Source organism: Ambystoma mexicanum, chromosome 3q (genome assembly GCF_040938575.1).
Source record: "Ambystoma mexicanum isolate Mex_15411 chromosome 3q, UKY_AmexF1_1, whole genome shotgun sequence".
In the NCBI taxonomy this organism is placed as follows: Eukaryota; Metazoa; Chordata; class Amphibia; order Caudata; family Ambystomatidae; genus Ambystoma; species Ambystoma mexicanum.
Window position 1 is genome coordinate 675,267,835 of NC_090926.1, and position 19,350 is coordinate 675,287,184.

A 19,350-nucleotide genomic window follows, 5' to 3' on the forward strand; every position below is an offset into this window, starting at 1 on the left:
TAGGCAATTAACAGTGAACAGATTTTAACAAAGTAGCCCCCCAAACGGAAGCTTAGTGATGAAAAACAAATGTTCTCGCTTTAGCGTGCAAAGCAGAAAAGCATCTTGTAGGCAAGCGTTTGTTGCTTCAGGATGGAGTGTTCTACCTAATCAGACCAGTCTAGAGTCATATGGCCTAGCCTAGACGAATGTAGCCTTTTCGGTATATTGGCGCTTCTCTTGAGTCTAGAGCCCTTATGCTATTTTCATGTTTCGTTTGATTAGAACACACTTTATTCCACCACGCCTGGTAAAAGCAATGGACGCCCATCATTCACATGCAGATGGGCTCTAGATGTGACTTGATAGCAGGGGAGGTAACGCACCATTGTTCTGGAGATGTGCGCTAGATGTCACCTGCGCTCATTAGAGGATATCCATCAGTGTTCTGCTCTTTTCATATGACTTGATAACAGAGGCCGATACCCATCAATGTACAGAAGGTGCATCCTATAGGTATGTTGATCTCAGTGGACCCAAACAATCATTTATTTGGGCATGAGCTCTATCTTTAGCCTGGTACCAGTGGAGGAAACATCATTGAGTTCACAATATACAGACATAAAATCACTTATTTTCGCTCTACGGTTGTATGTATTTATTTTGCATACTGATAGATGAGATACAATTCTCAGGAGTCTGACCCCACTTTTGATTTGATCATTTGCTTTCTAATTTCTGCTTTGCACCATTGCATTTGGTATCAAGCCAGACTTCACTGATTTCACGTATTTCTTAAATGTACTGGATAAGTGATGTCTCATGTAGCTTGATGCATTATTAAACACATGTTCCACTAAGATTCAGAAGAATGTGTTAAACAATAAAGAACCTGAAAGTAATGTATACATTCTTCTCAAGACTCGCAATTTTTGAGAACTCGCACGATTTCCCCAAAAGCAGTTTGTCTGTTGAAAATTAATTCAGCAATCATGTTATTTGGTTTTTTTTTAGCAGCTCAAATGTGGCTGTCTGTCGCTTGCGCCTCCCTCCTGCCACCCTCATTTCTGAAATTTCTCTGGATCACTTTGATCCAGCTTCAGGGTGACTTTATGCACTATTCAAGGAGCACATACAAACATACATTATGTCTAAATACAACAGTATCCATTTTCAGAAATCAGGGTTTAACTCTAACTGTAGTAGACAGTTTTAATATCGGTTCATTGGTGCTGCCCGGAGCTATGGAACAAGAAATGACCTATTGTATACCCCATGTTACCCAGATGGCTAAATCAACCCCTTTTTACTTACGGAAAACACCACTTAGGTGTAGCCTCCTACTTGTTATTCCCAGATTTATTCAAGTGTTTTATTATTCATCCAGTCTTCCTCAAATGCTGATGAGCAGGGCTTTTGTTTCTTAATCGGCTGTTGAAATTGTCATCACAAGGGGAATAGATCATTTGGGTGAGCGAACAAATAGCAAGTTCCTGAGTCAGTTCAGGTAGGTAAACCATCATGTTATATCACTTCCTCTTGTGTCATTGGGTTCAAAATAAGCATGATATCACTTCCTGGAAATTCATAAAATACACAAATCAACACTCAAAACCGGATATCATGAGACCTTACCAAATCGGGCCATGATGGTCCGACTGGCCAGAGTTAATGGGTGTAGGACACAGACAGAGAGAAAAAAAGAAGTAACTAATGAAAGAACGAGAGAAAGAAAGATTGAAAAACGAGAGAAAAAGAGGGGAAAGAAAGATTACAAAAGAACCATGAAAGAGTGTGTGAGGGACATAGTCTATTTTAGAAACTGTGCAAAAGGGTGATTGGAATAGAAACAGACAATACAAATTTGGAAAGAAAGAGAATGTGGAAGGTTGGGGCGGACATTGTGTGCGCTGCATTTGGGTGCCCAGATTTTTACCTGGGAGCACATGTGGCAGTTTTCACGCAGGACTCATTATTGCAGCTTTTCATATGCCTGTTGGCTCATCCCACCTGTCAAATCAAAGCGGGTAATTATGCTGGCCCTTCAAAGGTGATCAAAGCTTTGCCAGATCATGGAAGACTGCTACACCCCAGACACTCTTCCAGGCAAACTGGCCCTTAGAACACACTGTCCCTTCTGAGAAATTCCAATAGTATATTTTACACATTTTATTTCACATTTATATGATAGTTTACATTTTTTCTATGGATCAAATAGACAACAGTACATATTTGGAGGTCATGCTGGGTCCAAACAGTATAAAATAAACATATCACTATGCATCTGCTTTACTTTTCTGCTTCTAAAGCACTGCAAAATGAACAAACAAAACATAGCAAGATTTTAAAATATAGATCAGAGGTCAAATATTACAAAAGATCATTAATGTGCACAGTTCAATGCAAACATACATGATAGGTGCCTGTGTACAAGAGTCTGCCCCAGAAACCATTTAACATTAAGTTCTTCCAGAAATTACACAATCCCAACATCTCTGTCGCAGTTTCTGATTAAAAATATTAAATACAAGTAACAATGCCTTTAAAAATATTTTTGGTATTTCATTGTCCTTGTCCTCTCCTTGTGTTTTTTTATTTTACTGCACGCCAAGAGATGTTAGAGTAATCGACCAAAGAAATTCTCCCAAATGGTTGAAGAACTCTCCATACATAATTGCCCGTCTCAGCCATCCACGGGGAACTCTGGCAACGGGCAGGATCTTCTCTTGATGTGGCTATGATCTTATCTCAAATGGTCTCACTGCAACTGGAGTGGGCCACACAACATCTGAAAGGGAAAAATACACAGGCATGAAAGGGAGCAATCGCAACCGAAATCCTCAATGTCATCATGATGATTACTATTCTTAGCATATTCTTTCATTTCTGGTATGAAGGACAGTTTGGGGATGGTGGGCTTCCAGAACCAGAGATTTAAACTTACGACACATTGATGCTTACGAAAGTAGGGTACTATATAATCTGTTTAATAGGTACCCACTTGTGCTCTCTCAACACTTTGGTTTCATAACTAGCCGAACTAGTCTGTTACGTAATTCCTGTTTTAGCTTTTGCTTTGATGTTTGGAATATTGTATGTTTTGTACTATGGACCACCTCATTTAATTGGTTGTTTTAACCTCTTTGACTCATCATTAAAATTATATTTTAATTGTGACTGGTCCCCTATGTGATAAATTGTTCTCTGCACCCCCAGCATCTACACTCTAGCTTTGTCTCTCTCTATATATATATACTTCCTCGGTTTGGCACCATGTTGTTTGGACTGGTTGGGTTGCCCACTGAGTCAGGCCATTTGAATTGGAGGGTTGTAGGCATGCATAGACAGCATTGTGGCAGAGTTTCTTGTCAATCATCCAAACTTGACCCGGCTTAGAAGCAGTTTGTGATTGTGGGGCTATTTCCTTTCAAGGATATTATGAGATCTGGTGGTGGTTTCACAAGTTAAAGTGAAAAGGTGAGGGGGGTGGGCCTTGCAAAAACCTGCTGTCCAACGTGAAGACCGTGGACTTGTAGTCTTTCTGACTCAGGCTGACCACCCATGAAGGAATAATGTGAGCCAGTCTAGGGCAGACATTGTAGTAGGACTGCATTGAACAAAACCCTGAAACTTGCACCAAAAAAACAATATTCTGAGTGGGCCTAGAGACTTTGCTTCTATTGTTGTGCCAGACCCTTTGTCAGGGATCTGGTACTGTCTCCACTCCTACTCGATGGCTTGCTACATTCTCATGCCTAGGGGAACCTATCCTGTCCCTCGTATTCGCTTCTCTCCAGCCTGTGTCTTCTTAGTCACCTCTTTAATGTCCTGTGATGTTCCTGTACCACTACCCTTCTTACTCTCAATCTCTTTAGGCCTTGGGAAGGCCTTCTGGTGTTTGGCACCCTCTCCTTCTCAGGTTCTCTTAACCTTCTCCTGACACCTCCTTCCACCTTCTGTCCTCTTCCCAATATCTCCTTCACTCTCATCCCAATGTCTCCTTCCTTTCAGATCTCTTACTTCCAATGTTTCCTTTCAACTTGCTTTTTTTGTTCCAACTTCTCCTCTATACTTCTTTCCTTTTCTCCACTTTGCCTCTTCCATGCTACTTCTCCTGCCGGCCTCCTGGTTTCCTCCTCCATTAACCTCTACTCCATCACCATTATCCCAACTTTCTTCCACCAACTGGCATCAAGAGGCAGAGTATTCCATAGTTTAGGAGCTAGCGGGAGGCAAGGCATGAAGTAAACACATAAGGAGTACAGCCTAACAAGCGAGAAGGTTGATATAAAGAAATACGTTCAGCAGGATAAGTAAGAGCAAGTCTGTGAATGCATTTGAGTACAATAAATAAAGTATGAAATCAAAGCTATATGGAATAAGTAGCCAACACAAGCGAGTCAAGTAAGTTGCCATATGGGAAGTATAATTTAAATTATACAAGACCCTCACTGCACAATGTAAAATAGATTGAAATGGAAGAAAAGCATGTTGGGTAACCCAACATATAAGGAGCAACAATAATTTAAATGTGATAATAACCAAGTCAAAGTAACATTTTAGTTGCAGAAAATGTTAAAAGGTGAGGAATGTCTAATATTATGAAGATGGAAACAACAAACACTAGTAACTAACAAAATGTCATTTTGTACATTAAATGTTGATTCAAATATAAAATCAAGAATACATGCAAAATGAGATGCCATCCAGGATTCAAATATCAAAAGATACTCAGACATTTGCTAGTGAAGAGAATCTGTAAATGTCGGAAATTAAATGAAAATGTGTGTAGCTTCAGCATTATAGTGTGTCTGGAAAGAAATGCAAGTGGAATAGTATATTATGTAAATAATAAAGGACCAAGAACTGGACCTGGTGGTACACCATAGGATAGAGTCCATATGGAAGAATAGGAACCTTTCCAGGAGACAGAAAAGCAGCACTGAGTGAGATAAGCCGAGAGCCAAGAAAGAACAGCTCCTGTTATTCCAAGTGAGGTTAATGCAAACAATGCGCTGGACAGCCACCGTGAATACTTTCGCATCGGGAGCGTCCTCCTGACACTAATGCTCTACAGGGTATCAGCACCCATGCACCTTATACTGGGACGGGCCCTTCAAGGGCCGGTCGGAGTAAAATGTGATTAAAAAAATGTCTATCCTTGTTTGAGGAATAGAAATGCATGTGAGACAGCAGCAATTCATAGCTCTGCGGTCACACTTAAACAAATGTCATACAATGTAAAGTAGTCTTATATAGCACTCTTCTGCGATCATGTTGCCCTTGCTGTGCATGTCTCTGTGATAAAGGAGGGCAGGGTGTGTTAGTCAGATAGTGGGAAGGCAGATGCCACACCTTTGGTGTTGACGGATGCAGGTCGGAAGTACCCGTTACCTGTGTGCCGATATGAAAATCCCTATGTTGTTTGTGGTTGGTACCAACCGGGCAGGTTAGCTATATGGGCAGCCATCGGATTGTGGAGTGCACAAATTGACAGCATGGTTGTTGATAGAAGAATGACAGGGTCTTAATCTGTTAAGTACACTAGACCTGGAGGTCGTCTGAAGGATTGTAGGAGGTGAAAGGATGCAAGCTTTTTTTATTGAGGGCCTAGTTGATGGATGAGGGGGGAGTTTGGGTCCATCCAAATGAGCTCATATAAGATGCACCCATTCAATGTCCTTAGTGGGTCGGGCTGCTGATTTGTTTAGGCGCAAGTAATGAGATGCGCTAGTACATCCGATGTGCACCAAAAATGCATGTTGAGAACATGGCCCTTTGTGTTTTCTATTTTTTGTTTTTAAAACAGGCGTTTTTACAAAAACAATGAATTTCACTAGTGTTTTTGAAAATGAATGAACCCAATATAAATAGACAGCTTTTCAGATGCTCTATTGTTATGCCAGTGACCCTCTGACCTAAGACGTTGCTACCGTAGGTTCAGAAGAGACCTAGCAAAAACAGTCCGCAGCTATGCTTTGCCCTGGGAGATATTGTACCCGGAAGGTGTATTTGTGTAATGCAATGACCCATCTCCGAATCCTGGCCGATACATTTTCAAGACTTTTCTTTTCCAACGCCTGCTTCAACATCTTGTGATCCGTCTGCACCGTAAATTTAGTGCCCCACAGAAATCGTCTGCATTTACCAACTGCCCATTTATTGCTACTAGTTCCTTTTTAATTGTCGAATAGTTCTCCTCAGCTCCTTTGAGTACATGAGAAGCAAATGTTATTACTTGTTTCTCCCCATCTTTAACTTGCTTCAAGACCACTCTGAAACCATGTTTTCTCGCTTCTGTAGACAGTATTGCATCTCTTCCCAGTTTAAAGTTCTTCAATACCGGTGTGCGTTTTAATTCTTCTTTGAGGAACTAAAATTCTCTCTTGCATGCTTCGTTCCACGGATATTTCATCTTTTCTTTAAGTAATAACCTCATGTCGATCGTTTTACCCCCAAATTCCGCCATGAATCTCAAATAATATTCCACCATTCCAATGAATGAGTGAGGAAGATGATGAGGCAATGTTCACGGTCTTAGATGAGGAAGATGAAATAGAAGATCCGAAAGATGTAGTGCAAATGAATGGAGTACCACAGTGCGTGAAGATGGATTCGGGAGCCAAATATACTCTACTGCCCAAACGGATCTTTAAACAAATGTTTGTTGCACAGGATCTTGATGGGGGTTGATATTAAGCCAACATAGGGTGTGTGTGTAAGAAAGCAGTAGTTGAAATAGGGGGAGAGCGCACTTAGGTGCAGGATGGCAGCGTGATGAGTGGAGAGCGGAGGCTGTCAAGTAGGATAAAAAGACACCTTAATAAATACAAAAGATTTTGTAGAGCAATGATGAGGGGAAGATGAGTGGTGAGCACTGGATTCTGGAACTAGAATCCAGTGAAGTGGAATGAGTATGCGTAACTGGAAAAGACGGGGAGACGGTTGTCGAAGCAGGGATGGGGATGGTTGGGGCTCCATATGTTGTGAAGATACTGCAAATAAACCAGAAACATAACTTAGCAAGCCTCTAGCGCGGTCACTTCAGAATTACCTAATTATTATGGAAGCCAGTCAACACCTACCTGCTGGTTTTTCCCCAGCATTACACCTCAGTATCCAGGAAACCAAACACTCCCACTGGTCTGCCCAACATGTCCCCTCAACATGCAACACATTCTGTTCCAGGATAAATCCCTACTAGTAGCTGTACAAACACATGGATTACGACGTGGCAACACCTGACTTCCTACCCCTCCAAGCAACCCTTGCAGCCACATCCTCTGACATGTCACACATGGTGCCAAATAATGCTGCTACCAAACCTCCCAGAACCTACACACTGCTCAGACTACCAGCACACACAAACACAAGCTTATGCCTTCAGTCTCACCAGCATTAGATCAGCAAAGAAACATGCTAAAAACATATGAACGGCATCGTAGCAAACAACCCTGTGATCCAGGAAATCGCTGAGACAGCTCCACCGCTCTGTCTCTCTGCTTCCACCAGAATACTACATTGTACATAAGAATAACACACATGTCCCATCAACCCCACAAAGGCCTAGGAGTCCTCTTTGAGCCCAAACACCATCATCACTTTGGTCATTACCTACCCACTTCTGGGCAATAACACAGGATAACTGGATGTGTGGCTGGAGATATGGGAAAATGGTTGTAGCAGCAGTCACTACTTCATTAAAATAAATTACATGTAGTTAATATTCTTTGTGCTATGACAGACAATAGTGCCTAAGCACCTGGCACCGTATTTAACTAGCACGGGATTGGTTGAATGACATCCAGCATATCTGTCACTCTGAAGCTGCAAGATTTAATACATTCAATCCACATTTTAGAAGAATTCAATTAAAGTCGTTTAATCCATGTATATTAATCATTATCTTTTTTTAAAAATGAATACACTGTTTTCCGGTAGAAGAACAGTCAAATGAATATTCTAAAGGCTTTTTTCGGATATTATATCAATCATCAGGAGATATTTTACATATTCATCTAAAAAAATATATATATATAAACCATATAATAGCCGGAAGGTCGTTGCAAAAAATGTTTACTTTTTACATTCTAAACACATGAATAAATCATTGTTACATTCTTAAAAGATAAAGCCAAAGTTTATTTACCACATTTTTAAATGCAATGACACATATAGACAAGACAAAGGGCCTCATCACGACTTGGGAGGTAACGGTAACGCTATTAGCGCGGGCGGTATTAGCCCTACCGCCGAACTCCCCGGCGCTAATAGCGCCGGATCACGAGTTTTGCGGTAATGTAAGTCCCCATTCCCCACTGAGCCCATTCGGGAATGCCCCATTCCCCCATTGGGCTCAATGGGGAATCTTCGCGCTAATACCGCCGGCGGATTTCCTGCCGGCGGTAATAGCACAAATTTTCGGCGGATTTCCCCCCAAAGGTGGGGAAGCTCAGAGCTGGGGAAAAATCCGACGAAGCCCTGATTCGGCAGACCCTTAAATCCGGCGGTAATAGCGCTACCGCCGGATTTAAGGGTTACCGCCAAAGTCGTGATGAGGCCTATAGTATATTGCACAGAGTTACAGCTCATCATTCTGTCAGTGAAACCCCACACCATTTTTAATAAAATGCTTTTCACAGGCAGCCTCTCATCATCTGGTAAAAGGACTATTGCGGAAGATTTCATCCTGTGCATCGATGACACCACGCATAATCCTGTGGTAGACTGGACCGACGAAATGCAAAATGTGGGTTGCATCCAACTAGTTAGTGGTCCTACCTGCAAAAAAGGTAGCACACTGTGTACAGTTTTCACCATGGAGGTAACCATCCCTTAATTTAATTATTTATTTACAACACGCCTAATACTGTATGCGGATCGGAATTCGAACCTCTGTTGCTCTATGTGGTCTTGCTTCCAAGACCAGCGCATTGCCCCTGTGCTATCCTCCATTCACAATTTCCATTGCCGAAGCATTTTGGAGAGATCATTACCTCATTCAGGAGGTAGAGTTGTGGATTTCGTGGAGGGATGGCCGGCAGCTCTCAGATGTGCAGGGGGTGGCTTAAAAAAAAGTTACATTCTAAGTACAAGGCATTTCATGCAGATGGCCATTCCCGGGCGGGTTGGAGGGAGGGCGGGTACCGAAGCACCCGTGTACTCAGCACCTTTTAGGCCTCGCTATGCAGTCATTACAGATTACACGCGAGCCAGGTTCTGGATAACCTTCTGTTTATTCGTCTCCATACATTCTGCCTTCCCCTTCCCTTGTCCCTTCCCTTCCCTTCCTCCCAACACCCACTCCCTCCCTCCCATCGTCTTGAAGACCGTCCTTAAAGGAACCTTGTGCTTATTCCCTGGTAACAGGGACCCCTGACCTCATTGCAGAAAGAATAACCTTCTCCCATATTTATCCTACCAAATAGAGAAAGGCAAATGTTCCAGAAAGTGGCACAACCTTACAGAACTTACACTAAAATAACCACGCAAGCGATCAGCGACCCGTTCACTCCTCCTCTAATCAAAGATAATGACTGAGCCAACCAGCAGCCCGAACTCCAGCGCCCAACCCCCTGGCCCAAATCAGGAAAAAGAGTGCTGTTATCCTCGAACCTTCCACAAGCAGAAGGATCAGAAAATAGATTAATGTCAGCTCAAAGCCATAAAAGCAACAGAAATCATAGTGAAATACATAAAGTACATGTCGCAAGGAGCAGTAAAGATTAGAAAACTGAGCACAAATCCTGATTTCGAACCATAAAAGCGAACAGGAAGAAAAGGACTATGCAGACATACATTCAGCTAATCCTAAAAGCCTCCTTCTGCAAATGCAGGAAGTACTGAGAAAGGTCGACACTGAATACACATCCGTGGGACTTCTTGCACTTACTCTTAGAATACATAACGAGCATGGCCCAGTGTTTCCACCTTCACAATATACAGAATTGGTGCCAACCAATAACTTCTGGATGAAAGAGATGAAAGACCGGCCTGAATGCCACCAACGACTATTGACGACCTTGCCGAAGGATTAGCAGGCCGAAAGAGAAGCCGACGGTAACTAGAAAGAGTAAGGTGCAGAACAGAGTAAGAGAAAGACCGGATGGTGTTGGACATGCCAAAGAGCCTTCTTGCTGGAGAGCAAGGAACACCTGCACAGGAGAATTTTCTGGAGCAAAATGTCCACCGAGGTATTATACAAACCTGGTAGGGGTCACAGGCATACACTTGACATAACAGTACCGAGAGGGGGGTGAGGTTGAAAACGAAGGGGAGGGCTATAGAGTCTGGTCGTTAGAAGGGAAAACTGGGATGGATGAGTTCAAGGGACTCCTCTTCAAGGACTCTCTCCTAATAAACAGTGAGGCCATCACGTCGACCCCTGCATCCCCTGTCTCGATATATACCGTCCACTGCCTTCCTCCCCGCCACCCTGTACAGCTCTACCCCTCTATATCCTTCCCCTGCTGTATACCTGTTCTGTTGTATACCTCTGTAAAGCGCTCCACTGCTTCTCAAAGCTAGGTTCACACTCAATGAATAATAATGACCAGGGTTTATTTTACAAAGTGTGAAGAGCAGTCTTTCAAAAGGACTGTCTTGATTTCTTTTCACTGATGCGGTCATTGTGTGAGTGCGCCCAATACCACCCTCCGATACCTGCATGTGGTCAAAAGCAGGGCAGCAAGAATTATCCTATGCCTAAAGGCAAGGCACCCATGGCCTAAAAGCCTCCATCGTCCTACCTATGAGAGAGGGTTGAACTTAGGCTCTTCCCATTTGCACAGTACACCGAGATATTGGGTGAAATGGGTCCAGCTAACAGGTGGAGGAACTGAACCGGAGAAGCCTGTGATCCCCGAACACCGGCTTCCGTTGGGTCTCCGAAATAGTATGCAAAGAGGAGGGATCAGAGGTTGGTTTGCTGGCCATTGGCCTCCTTAACTAGCACTGCAGGATGGCCACCTCCATTTCATTAAATGTCTGAAAATGTGACTCTTTCGGAAAGACTACCCCCTCTGATATTTCACCTCTGCACATCATCCATCTTACGACACCCCGCACTCCCCAAGTGAACCCACTCCTTTTACCACATTTGAAAGAGCTATGCATTGGTTAGTACTTCCTTCTTCATCACCCCAGTTCACAGCACTTACTGCCCATACTGGGGACACGCCCGATTGCCTCGCCCGGCCAGCCAAGAAGACGCCTGTGCCCTGCATTTATCTTCCTCTTTGGGGCATCGGAAATACCACCCTTCTGTGGCACCTTCCAGGGAGCCACCCCTTCCCCTTCTGCACTTCACTACCTGTCAGAAGGTCGAATCCACAGGACGGCAGCCTTTGATATTGCCTTCAACGTGTTTCCTCCCTTCCCTTCCCCACTTCCATGTCTCATCTCTTCCCCTCATAGACACTCATCCAGAGACCTCCACACATGCACTTTACCGTCCCACCCCTAATGACTCTGCCCAACACATTGATCCCCATATCTTCTGCCCTGTGCTCTCTCCAGTAGGGGGCTTCCTCTTCTCCTCCTCTTCCATCTCCCTACTACTTTCTACTCCCACACGCTCTGTCCGCCACCGCCCCGACCGGCCGAGTGCTGTAAAGCGGGTTTTGCACATACACCAATTTATAAAACACCTAGATAAATAAATAAAATAAAGTGCTTGTACTTTCAAGTGGAGAGAAAGCTGCCACCAGCAGCATCTGCAGCCTGTTAGTTCATCATATATAATTCTGGTAGGCGCCAAGCAATGTTCCTATGCGAATTTCCCCCTCCTCCTGCAGATCATCAATCCTATCACCTTTCACTTCGCCCTGTGTAAAGCACCCTGCAAGGCATTGGCACAATGGGCCTGATTCGTGGAATTTTTAGCACAGGCTAAAGTGACTTTGCACTGCCAACAAATACCCCGATTCACCCCGATTCAGAGTGGCGCAAAGTGTATTTTTGCAGTGCAGAGTGACTTTGCAATGCAAAATTACTCTTTGCACCGTGAATTAATCCCATTTAGCACAGTGCAAAGAGTACTTTTGCACTGCAAAAATACACTTTGCACTGCAAAAATACACTTTGCCCCGCTCTGTAAATCAGGGTGTTTGTTACCAGTGGAAAGTCTCTTTGCACTGTTCTAAAAGTTCCATGAATCAGGCCCACTCACACTTTTGAAAAGCATTTCGGGGCAAAGCACTCACTCTCTTGTTCACAAAATGCAAAATAAATATACAATACATAGTTGCTTCTACAGCTCACCTTAGTGCCTACCATGTTCTTTTCTAAGCAGGCATGTCTCAAGACAACTCTATGCTGGATGGTATGTAACACCGCAGCAGCAGCAGGAGAACTGTCGCGTGTGCTAGATTTAGTAACAAGTAAAGGCATGCAGTAAATACGCACGCATGAGCGGGTAGCCATGCAGCTGCCGACATGCACATGCCAATTAGGTACTACTGTACCTTGGGATGTCTACACAGAGGATATGCTGTAACTTCCAGACAAATGTCCTTAAAGTAAAATGCACCCGATTAAATAAATGCAGCTTAATAGCATGTGCCAGCATGTGCATACTGCCTCTGTGTTCGAAAATGCAATTTCTAGCCAGCCAAAATTGATATTGTCTGAGGAGGTGGACATGAAAGACGATTACACACCAGCTGAAGAAGAATATACCGTGGCAAAGATGGCCATGATAGGAAAAGGGACACCGGCTCATGCAAAGATTCAATCCAGCTACCTCAGAAACAGACCAGGGGTACAGAGTCAGGAGACGTTGGAGAATTAGCTTTGTGTGCAAAATAAAGAGGAACCTGTGTTGGCCTGGGATCAAGGATGCTATTTCAAGGAATAGGCACGAAGAGGGGCAGAGGGATAAGCCATATAAGTAAGACAGATTAAAGAAAAATAAAACATTTGCAAGAGACATGTATTGGACAATTAACAATGGATAAGGCTCCTACAAGATGTAGTGAGCAAGTCTTTATAGGCCAAGAGGATCAAGAACACCCAGTATAAGTAAACCAAAGAGCAGTAAATAGGGGGTCCAAAAGGACAAATTTGCGGTCTCCACACATGTGATTCAGAAGTAAACAAGGGCTTTCCATTAAGCCTCGGATGAAGACAGTGATGTGCTTACACCCCCTTAAATGTTCCAGAAAAGAGAAAAGACTACAAGGTCAAATACAGACGGCAAACTTTGGCTTATGATCAGACTGATGAGAGATGGTGGACTAATTGGGGAAGTTGAGAGTAATCCGACGTGACTCAAGCACCTGGGTTTCGTTTTGTTTACATGCTGCTAGCAAGCTGAAAGTTCAAAGTTGGGTGAGCATGTCAACCAATCAGAGGGTCTATGGGGCAACGTGCTAAACAGTGTTGCATAAACCAATCAGTTGCCACTTTCTGCTATAATCTGTATTATACATGTTTAGAGGTAGTTTAAGGTGTGCCCTACAGATAAGGGGCAGCCAATGAAGTACTAATCCATATGCATGCCATAGGTAGATATATTCCCCTAATCAATCCTTCTCGTCAATAGGTTTTACAGTTTGCCATATAGCTGCCATCATAGATGATGCATATTGGGGTATATAACCCCTGTAAAATCAAGTTTGTTTGTGAGTGCGAGCATCAGTCCATTGTTCGTCAGCTCGCCCTACTTTATTGAATTGAGAATAAAGTAGTACTTTGCCATATTTTCTAGGTCTGTCTAGGTATTTGGTCTGAGATCTTTATTGATAATTTCATCCAGCACAAGAGATGCTTCAAGGTGCTAGAGCACAAAACAAATAGAAAAAATATATATAAGAAAGGGGTGATTTATAAAGGTAACATTAACCTAAGGGGGTGGAGGCTTCAACTAAAGAGGAGCACTTTATAAATAAACACAATAACATTATTGTCACTGGAGGCAGTGGTGAAGTCAGGTAGGCAAGATGGGGGAGCGGTTTAGGAAACCCCCTTTAGTAACTGAAGTTTAATATGCACTTTAAAGAGTTTTGCAGTCAGGCTGGCATTATTATGATGGGCATCAGGTTCCAGTGCAGTAGGGAGATTAGGGAGAAAGAGCGAAAGTGGCTGATACAGTTGCTCCCCTGATAGTTACCTATCCTCGCAAATGTCCATCTGCATCGTGGTTCTTAGAAGAGCTGAAACTCTCCCGGATAGAACTAAGGCAGGCAGAGAGGAAATGGCAGAGGAGTTATGGGAAGCAGGCGAAACAATGCTTTCAGAAACTCACCCAGAGATGCCACAAGGCTATCAACCTCGCCAAGCAAGATTTGTTTTGCTAATAAAGTTTTATCAGCTCTTAATCAATCCAAAGAACTGTTAATAGTGGTGAAATCCCTCACTTCTACTGCTTCGACCTCGCCTAAAATAGCCCCTTACCACAACGGTCTTGGGCATCCCTGACCACATTTGCTTGAACTCTTTTGCTAATGTGTGCATTGATATAAGCAAAATCGATATAGATCCCCAGCATTCTTGGTCCGGTTTTCCAGAATTATCTACGACAGACGTGCTGAGTGCTTTTACTAGGTTCAAATCAGCTACTCCCTCAGATCCTACCCCTGTTGTAGTCCTGAAGGAAATTCTTCCTGCGGCGATTTCTTTGCTGACTCATATGGTCAAAAGCTCCTTTTAGCAGGGGACTATCCAACCCTAGCTGAAACAGGCTATTGTTCTTCCACTTCTGAAAAAGCCATTATTAGATCCCTCGGTTTTGGGCAACTATCAGCCTATTTGACTTCTCCCGTTTCTTACGGAATTATTTCAAGCGTTGGGGTCACCTCTACTGTCTTTCTTGAAGACTCTAATAGACTTGACCCATTTTAATCTGGTTTTCGGCCAGGGCAGGGCACCGAGATTGTCCTGGTGTCTGTGATGGGAGATCTCACCCTGCTGGCAGATCAGGATAGAGGGAGTATGCCGATATTGTTAAATCTGCCAGCAGCTTTTGACACAGTCGATCATTCCTTCCTGCTATCTCACCTAGCGGCAGGCCTCTCAGGAACCGTTCTTGTCTGGTTCTCTTCCTTTCTGTCCGGTCGTGGTCAATCACTTTCTCTTCATCCCTTTCTGTCAGTCTCATGCTCTACCTTGTGGTGTCCCCCAGGGTTCCGCTCTCTCCCCTCTTATTTTTTAACATCTACATTTAGCCGGTTCTTGCCCTCATCCGCTCTCACAGCTTCCGATGCTATGACTATGCCGATGACACTCAAATCCTTGTGTGGTTGGCAGTGCGCCAGATAAGATTTTGAGGTGGGAGTATTTTACTCCCTGTTTTTAAACTTTGAGAGTAAATGTGATGTTAAGAGAGTAAAAATGACTTTTCTCCTTTGCAAGAGAGTAACATTTATGTAACATCCAGCCGACCCATGCACAAACTGTATGAAAATCATTACTGTACGGCAGCTTTCTGTATTGTGACAGAATACACCTTTCATTATTTCTCTAAGGTCTGGCCATTTGATCTCTCCTGTATATATTTAAATGTTGAAATCACAAAAACCTAGCCAATTACATAGTAAAGCAAAAATTAATTGTATTGTGTGTTTTGAGGTTCGATAGCAGAATTGTCTTTTGATGTTTAATGAAAGTCCTCATTTTCTGGAGCTATTACTACGTAATGGTATGCCAATGTTATGATACAACAGTGCAGAAAGGCAAGGACTCCATGCTAAATTGTATATCTAATCTAACGGTCAAATGGTTATTTATATAGCGCTTTTGACAAAGCACTGTACATAGAACATATTTATCACAATTATCACCAAACCAAAGTCGGTACTCCTTTATCAACCTCGAAAGGATGAAAAGCTGAGTTGGACTTGCCGGGATTCAAACCTGCAACCTACAGATCACTCACAGATAGCAGCAATGAGTGCTCAACCAGCACAGCTATCGACTGAGGTATAATAATCACAGTATCTAGATGTTGGACGATGTTCATTTATGAAGCACTACATGAAGTTAAATACCCATCTGGATTATCACAGGGACAAGTTTTGCTGACTTTCTATTTCAATTACTAATGTAACTTTCATTTGTTTGTTTTTGAACAGTGCTTGCACTTCATGGAGAGTCAGGTTTTTGATGTTTTAATTTTAGTATTGAAAATTTGAGAGGCTAGAACACCTGTGATTGGTGTAATAACAATCACTCACCCTTGAGCAAAGACTCTGCTGCCACTGACCATTTTTAGTAATGTACCCCATTGACTGCAAAGTTGAATGGATGTAAACTACACTGTGCATAGTCATCATTTTACACACTGTTCCTATAATTAGAGACTAAATTAAATGATCAGGGTAGAAATGATCTGCTTCTGCATGATTATGCACACAGCACCAGAACTCTGAAAAATACAATTGTGCAATACTGGTTTGTTTTCAATGTGAACAAAAAGCATCATTTTTTGCAAAATATTAATTCTCAATTGCAACTTAGTTTTCCATCTTATTAATTATACAATCCTAAAATTCTATGAACATTTGCATGGTGCTTCTGAAGCTGAATGGAAAGAAAGCATTCCTTTTATCACAGTGTGCAGTTTCTTTTTTTGAAAGGCTTCAGAGAAATACATTCTGTTTCAGGGGTGGCTTGCAATTACATCCATGTTGTTACACTCACCTGGTTCCCACGGGGGCGTCCGGAACTGGGCCGCTGTTATTTCCACCAGCGTGACGTGTAGCGCCGAGATGACTGACTGGACTAGCCCGTTCAGCCTAGTTTGTCTGGCTCGCAAGAATATTCTTCTGCAAAGGAGAAGAGGAATTAACCACCCGTGGAATTGAGTGTCAACCCACCTTCCCCACTCCCGTTGTCTTCCCACTGATCACTCTTGATGTCCCCTCCTTAGTCTCACCTGATGGTTTGGAAGGATGAGCTCTCCATCCTGCGTCGACCGCAGGGGCGCGTTGATGACCAGTTACTTCACTGGCGTAGAGGAATTGGTGAGTTCCAGTATTGACTCTAAAGTCCAATTGTTCATAAGAGTTCAAATGTCTGCTCTTCACTCTGTCCGATTCCTTGCAGGATGCTGATTAATCCACTCGAAGATTTCCAAATGGCACTCGGTAAGATTCAGGTAAGTCTATTGTGTTTTTCCCCTTAGGGGCTGGGGTGCGGCGATGAAGCAGAGTTGACTGTGCCGACCCGAGATCAGGTGAGACCCCCGTGGTAAATCAGGTAAGTTTTGTGGGGGGGTAACTGGTATTGTCCTTGCTTTCTCCCCTTAGGGGCCGGGGTACGGCGATGAAGCAGGTAAATCAGGTAAGTTTTGTGGGGGGGTAACTGGTATTGTCCTTGCTTTCTCCCCTTAGGGGCCGGGGTACGGCGATGAAGCAGAGTTGACTGCGCCGACCCGAAATGAGTTGAGACCCCCGTGGTAAATCAGGTAAGTCCTTCGGGGTAGCTTGTATGGCCTTAGAGTGTCCCCTTGCTCACCTTGCTGTCTTTGTCTCCTTAGGTGTCGGAGGGCGGCCGAGAGATGGAGAGAGCGTGATGGAATGCTGAAGTACCACCAAGCAGGTGAGTTCAGCGCGGCGCCGTAGAAATGCGAAGCGATGCTTCAAAGACTTCTGTCTTTCAGTTTCGTGGCAAAATGGATCAGGATTCAGGTAAGGATTAAAGTTGAAACTCCTGTTCTAACTTTTATCCTTTTGTCTTCTTGTTTCAGGAGTCCCAGGACTGAAGCGGGCGTGGCTGAAGACTGGAGCTGCTGAAAACACGGCGAGCGTTACGCTGCAGCAAGCAGAATAACGCGAAGCACGTGTGGCTGTCCGTGCGTGGTTTAAATAGCCTTGGAAGAAGATCCAGGTAAGTATTCTTCCACAGCCCCACCCAAGTAACAAAATAGTCCCTTCAGTAAAATAGTCCCTCCTAAGCCTCATTTGGCTTGAGTCTTCATGCAGCATGGTCTGCCTCAGGTGAGTATGCAGCATGGTCTGCTTCAGGTAAGTTATCAATAATGAGCCTGGCGCCCATGGCGCCAGGACTGACTTTATCTTTATGAGCCTGGCGCCATAGGCGCCAGGACTGTACCCAAATAGCCCCTAACTGGGGCTTTTGGGCATGCTCCAAGTGGCATGATGCCTGCTTCCGGGGCTGCTGGGCCTGGTCTGGTCTTCCGGGGGCAGGCATCATGACACATGTAGATAAAAATCAAAAGAAGCCTTCTGGTTTCTGTCAAGTAACATGACCATTGTACTGCCCTCTGCTCTAAACCTGTGTGTAAATGTACACAGTAAAATAATAAAGCTGTCGTATTTGCAAGATTTTCATGCATAAAAAGGGCTCGTACGCACCTTATCTGGAGGCCTGGTGGTTGGATCTCAACCAGGCTGAAGTGACGTTGAAGCTGTGCAAGTGCCTGTTAGCTGTGAAGGGTTGGATGGATGGCAACTGGCTTAAACTGAATGGGGATAAGACGGAGGTGGTGCATTCTCCTTCTAGGTTTTCTCTTTGGACTTCCTCTTATTGCCCACCTGCTTTGGGGATCCCCTCACAACGGGGGCCTTAGTGAAGAATGTAGGTGTTTCCCTCTCCTCATCACTATCGATGGCAGCTCAAGTAAGCACTGTCTGTAAAACAGGCTTTTTCTCACTAAAACTTCTGCAGAAGATACTGCCTTATCTACCAGGAGCCCTACGCCCCCAGGTTGTAGCCCCATTAATCACTAGTCGTATCAACTATTGTGTCACCCTCTATCTGGCTCAGCCGAAGGGCCTTACCCAGCGACTTCAATGTCTACAGAACAAGGCAGCCAGGGTGGCCACAGGATCCCCCAAGGAGCCCATATCACCCCGGAGCGCCATGCACTCCACTGGCTTCCTGTGACAGATAGGATTAAGTTTAAGGCCCTCTGCCTAGTTCACACGGCTTATTACCATCTTGGCCCTGAGTTCCTACAGGACAGATTTACTCCCTACATGTCCTCCCGGGCACTACGCTCCGAAACGGCTAATCTTGTTATCATCCCGACCCTGCTTTTTCGGTTGCAGCAGGGAAACTCTGGAACGAGCTGCCCTCAGCAATCCGGAAGGTGAAGAATCATCTTCACTTCCGCTGTTCCCTTAAAACTCTTCTTTTCTAGATAGGCGGGAAGACTCCTTACTGCTAGTGCCAAGTTACCTTTGCAGTGTATGTGCGCTTTATAAATGTAATTAACATAACATAACAGAGAAGGCACGGTGGGGCATAGGAATGTGATGTTGAGTATAGAGTAGAATTAGAGGGAACAAAATGGTGCATAGGATGAGATCCAATCGGACAGGTACTTAGGAGTAAGACCGTTGTTAGCTTTGCAGAATAGGAGAAGTAACTTGAAAAATGTAGAGGTTGTGCTTGGAGAGCCAAACAGCA

At 43.8% G+C, this 19,350-nt stretch overlaps 1 protein-coding gene across 3 annotated transcripts in view; it reads right to left on the reverse strand.

Moving 5' to 3' along the window:
- Positions 1 to 2,141: 2,141 nt before the first annotated feature.
- LOC138582873 (testis-expressed protein 47-like) overlaps positions 2,142 to 19,350 on the reverse strand; it is a 253,568-nt gene continuing 236,359 nt past the window's right edge. Inside the window, exon 8 of one of the 3 annotated variants that reach the window (XM_069654571.1) lies at positions 2,142 to 2,767. In XM_069654571.1, coding sequence (XP_069510672.1) covers positions 2,715 to 2,767 — 53 coding nt within the window. In that variant the 3' untranslated portion in view covers positions 2,142 to 2,714. The remainder of the gene's footprint in view (positions 2,768 to 19,350) is intronic. The other 2 variants (XM_069654570.1, XM_069654569.1) reach the window with 2 other exon arrangements.